Source organism: Pteropus alecto, unplaced genomic scaffold, assembly GCF_000325575.1.
Source record: "Pteropus alecto unplaced genomic scaffold, ASM32557v1 scaffold146, whole genome shotgun sequence".
Classification (NCBI taxonomy): Eukaryota; Metazoa; Chordata; class Mammalia; order Chiroptera; family Pteropodidae; genus Pteropus; species Pteropus alecto.
Window position 1 is genome coordinate 23,361,959 of NW_006442107.1, and position 10,680 is coordinate 23,372,638.

The 10,680-nt window shown below is 41.3% G+C and overlaps 1 protein-coding gene across 1 annotated transcript in view; it reads left to right on the forward strand.

Moving 5' to 3' along the window:
- The window catches only part of ANKRD29 (ankyrin repeat domain 29), a 44,431-nt gene that overhangs the window by 28,490 nt on the left and 5,261 nt on the right, over positions 1 to 10,680 (forward strand). Inside the window, exons 8-10 of the mRNA XM_025038549.1 lie at positions 4,678 to 4,776; positions 6,384 to 6,479; positions 8,730 to 8,828. Of these exons, the coding sequence (XP_024894317.1) occupies positions 4,678 to 4,776; positions 6,384 to 6,479; positions 8,730 to 8,828 (294 nt within the window). The remainder of the gene's footprint in view (positions 1 to 4,677; positions 4,777 to 6,383; positions 6,480 to 8,729; positions 8,829 to 10,680) is intronic.

Here is a 10,680-nt window from a genome sequence, read left to right on the forward strand (position 1 = left end):
TGAATCTTCATTTTTTTCATTTGTAAAACCAAGATAACAATTGTACCTTTACAATAGGCATATTGTAAGTATGAAATAATCCCTGCAAAACTCTTAAAGCAGTGGCTGATATGCACCAATTGCTTAGTAAATGTTAGGTATTGCTATCATATTTCTGGTCCATTAGGACTCACTGGAACAGAAAACCCATCAGAAATCAAGGTTGTACTCTTTCTCTTGTGAGCCATGTGATCTCTGTCATCTCAAAGTCCCATCTTGCTTCTTTTTCTCTCTCCTCACTCTTTTTTTTTTTTGGTGGGGGGACAGTTGCTCTGCTTACTTATCTTATATGTGGTCCTCAAGTTTACAGGTCAGACTACCAAACTCTTAGGGTAGCCATGTCATTGTTATATCTCATCTTTGTACACCAAGCCACAGAGCACTGGCTGGGCTGCCCATTCTTGGTCTGATCACCTGTGGCTGGGGAGAATGGAGTCAGGCTATGGTCAATACAGGCATCTGGTAACATCTTTTATATACCCATTTGCTGGATCAGGTACACTGAGCAGGGACACAGTAATGAGAAATGGGCTCCAGGTAAGAATAGGATTGGTAGCAAAGTTGTCTCAATACTGAACTCTGTCTGCTACCAATTAGGTTCCTTATACCTTTTGAGCCGCCAACTCAGAATAGAATTGGACTTCAAGACTTTCTGTATGCCTGGAGCCTACAAGTGAAGTAGCCTAAGTGTGAGGACTGGAAGATAGTAGAAACAAAGAGCTAGTGCCACTTAATATACTCATTCCCATGGAGGAGAATGGTTTTAATTATTTTTTTCTCAATAATCTTTAGGAGCCTAAAAAGACTATGTAAGATTTAGTCTCTAATACAAATCTTATCATATATTCCATCTCATGCTTTGATCTATCTATAAAAAATGTATTAAAGGATCCTCAAAAATGTTAGTGCAAATGGAATGAGGGAATAACAGAGTTGGAAGGAACTGCAAAAGTCACCCATTGAACCATTCGACAGGTACTTGAATCCTTTCTCTAAGAGTCCTGTGGAGCTGTTGGGGAATCCTTCTAGGTATGGAGAGCTCTCCACTACCTCATCAGCTCATTTAATCTTTAACCAGCCTTCATTATCATTTCTTTCTTACATTTAACCAAAGTCTCTGGTAAATTTCACCTGTCAGTCTTTTAATCACTTGGTCTGCAAAATAAGTCTAAATCCTTTCTACTTGTTATGCACACAAGTAGTAAATGACAGCTGTAATAACCCCATGAATCTCATCTCCTTCAAGCTAAGTGCTCTATTTCTTTTTTTAAAAAAAGCATTGTAGAGGTTGTAACTTACACTTCATGATGATTTATTCAATTTAATATACTTTAAAATATATGTATTTTTGTCAAGAAGTATTCAAAAACTTATATAAATGTTTTAAATATTTTATTCTACTCCAGTTCTCACCAAAACTCTACAAAAAGGAGCTAAACTGACTGAATTTCCATCATTTCTATTTTGAAGTCGTCTTCAAAATGAAATTCTGACCATTATAACATAAAGAAAAAATAGAAGAAAGCAGAGATTGAGGTGTACAGAAGAGGAAGACTTCTCCTATTCATAAACCATATAATTGATAAATAATTTGATTTGACAATAATGCTCTACCTCACATTCAACTCCCTGGGTTCAAAAACCAGATTTGGACAAGTAACGGTAATGAAATACACAGGTGTCCCCCCAAATCTCATTTTACCAATTGTTCCTACCTGCTCAATCGGTTATCCTGCATAAAAACTGGGAGGATCAAATTAAATAATGCATATGGAAATGCTTTGTAAATAAAAGTAGAAATTAAGGTACTTGCCATTTTTCCTGATAAATAACTTTTGAATTCAGTTACCATGTTCGAAGCATCTGTTAGCCAGTCCTTGTGCTCAGCACCTTTTTATATGTTTTCTCATTCACAAATATATCTGTGAGTCTAATATTTTTGTAGAAGGAGACACTGAGACACAGAGTAATTTACCTGAGGTCTCATAACCGGGAAATGGTGACTTCTTTTTCCACCTGCTGTAACTATTGTAATTAAGGTGATAGAATTTCAGTGTTAGCATTTCTGTTATGATATTAATAGTTGTTCCCAATATAGCACCTCTCAGCACTTTTCAACATACTAGTGTCAATTAATAGAATTTTACTGAAAACAAACCCTCTGAAAGCACAGCAAACAGGCTGCTGGCCGCCTTTCCTTGGCTGCCCTCCCGTGGCGATATTGACAAAGAACAAATATGAACCCAGAGCAGGTAAAGAGGGAGAAGTGAGTGCATCAGCACCTGAGTTCCAGAACAGCCTTTGTGGAACCCAGACTCCTTCTCCTGCCTCCTGGGATCCCACCCACAGCCCTTTGGGCTGCATCCAGGTGGATTTCCCACCCTGCCTGAACCATCTGCGCCTGTCCAAGCCACTGTGACTGTAGATGTTCTTCCTTCCACATGGAATGCCCTCTCCCCTCTCTCCCGCCTGGCAAAATCCTAGTCCTCCTTCAAGACCCAGCTCAGACATCACCCCATCTGTGAAGCTGACCCTGTAACTCCCATGCAGTAAGAAGGCCCCTCTCCTGGTTCATCCGGGACATTTTTGTCTATATTTTGTTATAGCACTACAGTCATACTGAAATCTCCATGTCTCTTCTCCACTAGACTTAATTCCTTTGATAACAGGAACCAGGTCTTATTTTTAGTACTCTGCCTAAGACTAAGAAAACGCTTAATAATTGTTGGGTGGTCGAATGAATGAATAATTCTCCTGAACTGGGAGAATAAAGTTAAAGAATGAATGTAGAAGTGCTTTGTAAACTAAAAGTACAAATTAAGGTATTGTATATTTACACTGATAATGATACATAATATTCAGATTGAAAGGTACTTCTCAGAGGCCCTTGTAAGGGCCAAGCAGGGCGAGGGTGTTTGCAGCCTTCTTCTATCCCTTGTTTCAGCACTTCTTCCCTATAAGTCTTCCAAGGCACAGAGATGCCTCCTGCTGCTCCTCAGCACTCTCAGATCCTTCTAGGCTCTTGATTTGCCACCATCTACCAACCTGTTCAAATGTCTTTGTCCTTTGTCCCTTTGCCAGGACAGCAATGGGCAATAATCCTCTGCCTGCTGTGGCTAGTCGACTGTTGTTGAAATTCCATACTCCAGCAAAAAAGGAAACTTTATATCCTCTAACTGAGTCATCTTGCTCTTCAGCCCCTATTCCCACTGGTGACTAATTCAGTCTTATCTGACAGCCTTTTGGGGCCGTATTACCTGAATTACCTCAGAGGTTAAGTTTAGTCAACTCTGGGTCCTCCTTCCTCCTCCTGCCCTTTTCTCCAAAGTGACCTAAGCTTCAGAGGTCAGACTATCACCTGGCATCGGGGTAGAGGTGGGGATGCTCACGTCTTCTTGTGCTGGCTTGTCTAGCCTCTCTGGTCCCTGGGCATCCTGTATTGGTACTCTGGAGATGCAGCTGGTTCTACCATATGCTGGCTCTGCAATTGTCTCTGTCCATGAAATGTGGCCTTTTTTCCTAACTCCAGGCTTATTCCAGGCCACTGTTTACCTAGCACTTCCAATTTCTCACAGGCAGGCAGGGACTCCTGGGTGCTCAGATGCCTAGTGGACATGGAATAGGGAGATCGGTGCATGTCCCGGGTCCATTGGCCCAGAGAACTCCCACAGTCAATTCTCTTCTCTCTCAGGCAACAGCCAAGAGCAGAGCTTCTGTAAGGAACTTGCAATTTTCCTGAGTTCCATCCCAAAAACAAGAGAAAATCCTTCCCATTCTAGAATTCACCATAATTTTGTATGTTTCTACCACCCTAGCTTACCCAACCTAAATTTATCCCAGAAGGGTGAATTCACTTCCTTCCAGCACTGGAAAGGTTTTCTGTTTTCCTTTCTGTTTGGCAGGAATCACCCTACTGTCAAATCCTTCTCTGTCCCTTGGATGTTTCACCTTTCTTTCCTCTGGAGCAGTACATCTCAGCCTCGTGGCCTAGTGTTCATGGGAAGAGGGTTGTGGGAGGAATAACACACAGGAAGTATTACCCAAAATGTCATCCTGCTATAACTAGCTAGTGTGCAGCACTTCCTAGAAGACACATTATCACATTCTGCATAAAATTAAAGCGCCTAAAAATGATGTGGCTGTGGCAAGTTCTGGACATCAGAACAGAAGAGTGGGAAAAATATCTTTTGTTCTCTGACCCTCAGAGCCCCCCTCCAAGGAAAGTGCTCACTCTTCTGTGGGAATGAAGGGTCCGCACTAAGCCCAGTGTGCTGTGTGAACCCACCAGAAAAGCAAACGAACTGACAGAGCCTTGGGGAAAATAAAGACAGGCTGGCTTCTCCTCTCTGGGTTTGTGAAATTTGGGTGTGCAATGCAATCGCTTCCCACACTGCATTCCATGAAGTCTTGTACCACACTCTGTGATAAAAGATCGTGCCATAAAATGGCTGTTTTATCAGCCAAAAAAATAATATTGGCAATTAGTAAGTAGTCCAGGTAATGCCCAATACCAGACGATGTAACTGACTTGAAATCACCCTCCTCATTTGTCAGCGGAATGTTCTTTCCGGGTGTTAACTTGCTGCTATATGGATGCTATATGATCTTCTACTGATCCAAGTGTGTCCTGTCGTGCAGGACGGGACGGCGCCGCTGTGGATCGCGTCTCAGATGGGCCACAGTGAGGTGGTGAGGGTGATGCTTTTGCGTGGAGCCGACCGCGACGCCGCCCGGAACGTGAGTTTGTGTGAAAACTGCACAACATGGGGATTCAGGGTGGAGAATACCTGCGGTGAAGTTCCAAAGTTTAACTCGGTTTAGAAGTGCGGAGAAAACGTGGCTTTATTTTGTCTGTAACTCACCTGGGTTTTCTCCCAACCTCCACCTGCTCTTTAGCCGGAAAACAAAAGTCTCAATCAGTTGAAACTTAGCAAGTGCTGCTCAGTCTCTTTAAGGAAAAAAAAAAAAAAAAGTTTGCTTCTTTGGAGATGCTCCTCCACCTAACAGGACTCCTGGATGAAGCTAGGAAGACGGGAGAGGGAGGAGCCGGAGTCTGGGGCTGTCCTTGGTTAATGTGCCCCTGGCGCTGCGCCGCCTGCTGGCACTGGGCTGCAGTGCAGCTGGAAGCGCGCGTTGTGTAAGGAGTCCGTGGTTTGGGGTCTCTGCAATGCTCCAGACCGGCCCCGCCTCGCCTGGCTCACCAAGCTGCAGACCCCTGCCCCATTTCCTATCGGCCTCCATTTAACCTTTGCTGGTGTCACCTGATTCTTCTGCCTTGGTGAGTCAGACAGCAGACTCTGTGCCCCCATGGGAAGCAAAAGCAGCTTGGGGAGATCCTGCTGTCTGACCACACTGTGCTATTCTTCTCTTTTCTCTCTCTCTCTTTTCATACAGTGTCTGGACTCTTTGCCCTTAGTATTAGTCCTGCTTATGTGACCCACCTCCCTTTTCCAAGTGGAGCTCAGAAAAAGGAAAGCAGAAGACACGTTCCTGACCACTTCATTTCCCTTCTCCCACTCTCTTTTTCTTCTTTCCTTAGTCTCTGAAGCCAGAGAAGAAAAACCCCCTTTTCTTACCTTCTTTCTTCCTGATTCCAGCTAAACCGTTAGAGCAAGTTGGGGTCTGTACTTTACTGTGGGAAAACTCTGAGAGCTAAATCCTCCAAATGCAGCAGCAGTTGATACATTAAAGCAGGAGAAGAAGGAATTTGGAAAAATTCTTTTTTAAGGCCAAAAAATGATGTCAGAAGTAGAACATTAATTTTTGAACTTGTCTTTGCACTTTTTTTTTAACAGATTTCAATTGATCCTCTTTCTCCTCTCCTCTACCACATACATACTACAGACAAACAGATACCCAGAGCAGAAGAGAGCAAAGTTACATACAAGCGAAGGCAAAATGAAAAGCACATTTTGAATTTTAAAACAGTAAATTAATACAATTCAAGAATTATTTAAACCATTGCAAATACTTCAACCATTAATTTCTGCTAAGTCATAAACTGCATAGAACTCCTCTTTAGTCCATCTATGTCCTAAAAATATGCTCTTGAAATTCCCCTTGTCCCTTACCTGGTGGTCTCAGGAACTGGAAGAATATGAATTCCCAAATGGCAGGATTCTAAGATAATATAAGAAGTCACATATTTTGTCTGGTATTCTTTCACATAGAATTAACTGCTTAATATGCTCTAAAATGCTTCTAGATTGAGACATTGCAGGTCTGTGTTTTATGCATTTTCCCTTTTTCTGACAAGCATATTCCTAATTCTCAACTAATACTTTGTTTTCAGCCAACACACACATATGTTAATAATCAACTTTTGTTTTCCTCTGTCTGTGAAGGATGGTACAACAGCTTTACTGAAAGCAGCCAACAAAGGATATAATAATGTTATAGAGGAGTTGCTGAAATTCTCACCCACCCTTGGTATTTTGAAGGTAAGAGCTAAAGAGAAATTTTTACCAATCTGTAAAAGAAAGAAGTTAGAAATTAAGTAGTCTATACTTGGGAACTGCAGTAGAATCTTGGAATAATTCACATGGTTAGCTGTGTTCTTGAAAGAACATACTTGTAATTTCTTAATGTTGGAGATTCATGGGCACTGGTAGAAATGAGAAGGTGGTAAAAAGAACAAACCAGGGTTTGTCAGTACCTAGTTTTCCAGAAAAAAATTAGTAATGAAATTGCTAAATTGGAAAGTCAACTATATTGGCATACCACTGGAGGATTTGTGAAATCCTCCATAAATCATGAAACACATGACTTTTTGTCCCACAAAACACACAGGACAGGTGTTCACGTTCCTTATCTCCATTACCTGGAGCAAAGAACCATGCTATCACCTCAGGTGAAATAAAATAAGCCTCAAACATCTGGACACCTCAGAGAATGTGTCATTCTGGAGAGCTAGGTCTTCCAGAAAACAGAGCCCCCAAATTATTTTTTAAGTTGTAATCATTTCAGACTAAAATATTTCTAAACTAGAGTACATATGAGGCTTGGCAGTCTTTTTCAATAAAAGGTCAGTTGGTAAATATTTTAGGTTTTGTGGGCCATACAGTCTCTGTTGCAACTGCTCAATTCTGTCATTATAGCACAAAAGTAACCATAGAAAATGCAAAAACAAAAACAAAAATGTGATTGAATTCCTGCAAAACTTTATTTATAGACATTGTGTTTCTGGAATTTCCTATTTTCATGTGTCTTTTAATTTTTTTAATTCTTAGCTGCCAGGACATAGAAAAACAGGCAGCAGGCTAGGTTTGGCCCGCAAGCTGTAGTTTGCTGACCCTGGTATACACTCTCCTGTTTTCTTAAATAGAGGACACCAAACCTGTTCTAAACTTACAACAGTGGCTTAGTGCCTTCAGGGTTTATTGAGGTATATATTCTACCTGCCCTTGAGGGACCCTAGAGGCTTTTTGGATACTCTGATTCTGATCTTTATGTCTTTAGGCTCCATTCTTGCTGTCCGCTGATAAGAGCTGCTCTTGTCAGTGTGCTGGCCTCTCCCCACTGTCCCAATGAGCTACTGCTAATCTTCCATGAGCCTGGAAGCCAGGAAGCTGCACTTGTTAATATTGTTTGTAAAGTATAAATAATAGCCTGAGAAAGTAAACTTTCTACGAATAAAAGAAATGAGCTTCAGAAATGGACTTTGCAATATCTAGTCTTATTTCAAACAGCTCTTTTTTGGCTTGGTTTTTAATTCTGGGCCATGTTGCACACAGGTGCAGTCAATCGATAGGTTGGTTAAGATTTAGATAAGTGAAATGTTACCATATTAGTGAACTGCCATATGTATAAAAGCAAACATGGAAAAATGCTATTTTGTTGGAATTTTTCTCTGGGTATTATATTTTACTCTTTTATAAGAATAAGAAAACTTTTTTTTTTTTTTAATAAGTAATTAATTTGGAAACTAAGCTTGCATTTAGGTAGTATTCACCAGAGACGTATGTACCTTTTGGAACAGATTTCATAAGACTGTCCATCGTTCTTATATTAGGTTTGTGATATTCTCTTCCTCTCCCCTTCCAGAATCTGGCTGTATGCTGCACCTCAGCCGCTTCCTTATTTCAATAAATATTTGTGATGAATTCCATGAAATGTCAGCAACCTATCTACTAGGCCCGTCTATGCTCAGAAATGCTCCAACCCTGGACTCAGGGCTTTCCTCACCCCACATGCTCTTACTCTTATGCCTTATAACTCTAGTTGCTCTCCTTCCTGCCTGCCCTAGTGAGCAGAACATGTGTAGCTGGGCTGACAGGTCAATCAGTTGGTTAGCCAGCCATTCTTCCAGCATTGCCGGAAGTTCATATAAAGCATGAAGTTTATATATGTTGTCCTCAAAGGGAAAAAAAAGTGTTTGACACAGCATTGTTGTTTTTTTCCCACAGCAAGTTCTAACATATATAAAACTGACTGAGTGATCTTGAGGTCATGTGCACCCTGGGCCAGATTTGTTTCACTTGTAAAAGAACATTGGCAGTATTTACACTGACCATCTACTCTGTACCTGAGGACACTATGTTAGATGCTGACATGACTTTGAAAAGGGAATATAAGGAAGTGTAAGGCTCTGATGTTACAGTTTCATCACACAGGCTGGTTCATGATAAAAGCCAAGCCGAGAGCTGATGGCTGTGAGCTCACTCCTGACACACTGTGTTGTTTTCTCTTAGAATGGGACATCGGCACTCCATGCGGCTGTGCTCAGCGGGAATATTAAAACAGTCGCACTGCTCCTGGAAGCAGGGGCAGATCCAGCCCTGAAAAACAAGGTACTGGCCTTACCTTACCCATTTTTTAACTCCATTAGGCACCGACACAAAGAAATAAGGCAGTGTCTACCTAAACTAAGGTAACATCTCTACATTTCTCTGGCTCCTGTCACCATCTTTATACCTCAGCATAGCAATGGCATGTGAAGTTGTCATTAGATTATGAGTAAGCAGTACATTTGGACCCAGAGAATTATACTAAAAACCCTATATCATCAATATTTTTCTGCTAAAAATGGTGCAGCTTCCCGGGGCGGGGAGTAGTGGGGCAGGAGTTGTGGGGAATAGGGTTATGAGTGTTCTGTCATCAAAGAAGAGTCCTAAAAATGTCAAAATTCTGGTAGTTTATCGCCATCTCCCATAAGTTTTATGCTCATATGTTAAGAATTGTTTGTGCTCTATTCAGTGACTACATGGGGACAGTGTTGCTTTTATATTGTTAGCAGGGCTTTATACTACTGTTACATCAACCTATAATTTTTATGAATCAAAATCCTTAGTTTACAATTAGGCCAAATTTGGAGGTGGAAGGTGCACAATAACCATAGAAAAAACTGCCTTATTTCTTCTTATTCAACATCTGCATAAGCAGTCAAATGTACAGATTGGGGTAGGGGCATGGAGATAGTGACCTAGGAAAGATCTTGAGGAAACACTGAACTACTGACTTTTGAAGGAGGAAGTAGGAATGGTGCTTATTCACAGGGAAAGATATGAAAAGTAATTTTCATTTTATACTTATCTACTCTTTGAATTTTTATGTGTCTACTACTGTGTTCGATTTTATTAATAATAAAAACAAAAACATGTAGTACATCATGACATTTTTTAAAGAAACCATTAAGAAGTGCTATTAAACAACATGCCAAGAGTCTCTTTCTTTTAGTTTCACTTAGTGTGTGGAATTATTATTTCCTTGTTCCTACCATTGAACTGTTTGAAGACAACTTTTCTGCTTGCTTCTTCTTAAGATACTTGGATTTGTTTTCCATCAGCTGACCTGGCTGAGTGATAAGCCAGTTGAAATCACAATTGCTCTCTTACCTTTAGACCTTGGACACAGGCTTCCTAAAGAGATCAATCCTCGTTGCTAAGCCATTCAGTACTGAATTAAGGCAAAGGGAAAAACATTACCTTAGAAAGTGAAAAATGCAATTCTTTGTGTGTCTCCCGGGATCTCAGCAATAATGATTATGGGGAATTTCCAGTGACCACAGTGCTGGACTTTGGACCCTCTCTAGAGCTATATGAATATATGTGTGGGCTGCTTATGTTGGAGTTTCATACTACACATGTCCTTAGAGAGCTGAGAGTAGCTGCCAGGGAGCCCATCCACCAGCCACCCCGTAGAAGCCAGCCTCTGAAAGGCAGCTCCAGAAGCAAGGGTGTTGAGATTCTAGCAGCCATCCAGACCTCCTGAGGGGGTATTCTTGGCCTTCATTCATTTATTCATTCATTCAACTAACACAAATTGAATGCCTACTAGATACCACGCACGGTGCTATTTACTGGGGAGACAACAATGAATGAGATTCACAGAGTCTCTGCCTCACGGAGCTCAGAGTTTAGTGGGGAATGAACACAATCAAGCAGTTGTAATAGAGTGACAAAAGCTATTAGCAGGGAAGTAAAGAATGCTGTGAAAGGCTTCCCAGAGAAAGTGACTTCTAAGCTAGTAGAGAAGCAGTCATCTGCTCCAGGGCTTCCAGGACTTCTGCTTGGAGGCTTTGAGTCTGACAAGAGAGTAACCAATCCCAGTGGCCACTCTCCACACTGTAGCCATCCCCGTGGGTACAGGGGTCCTGTGCTCCCGATCCCCAACTAAGGACTCAGAACACATCTCCCAGGAGCA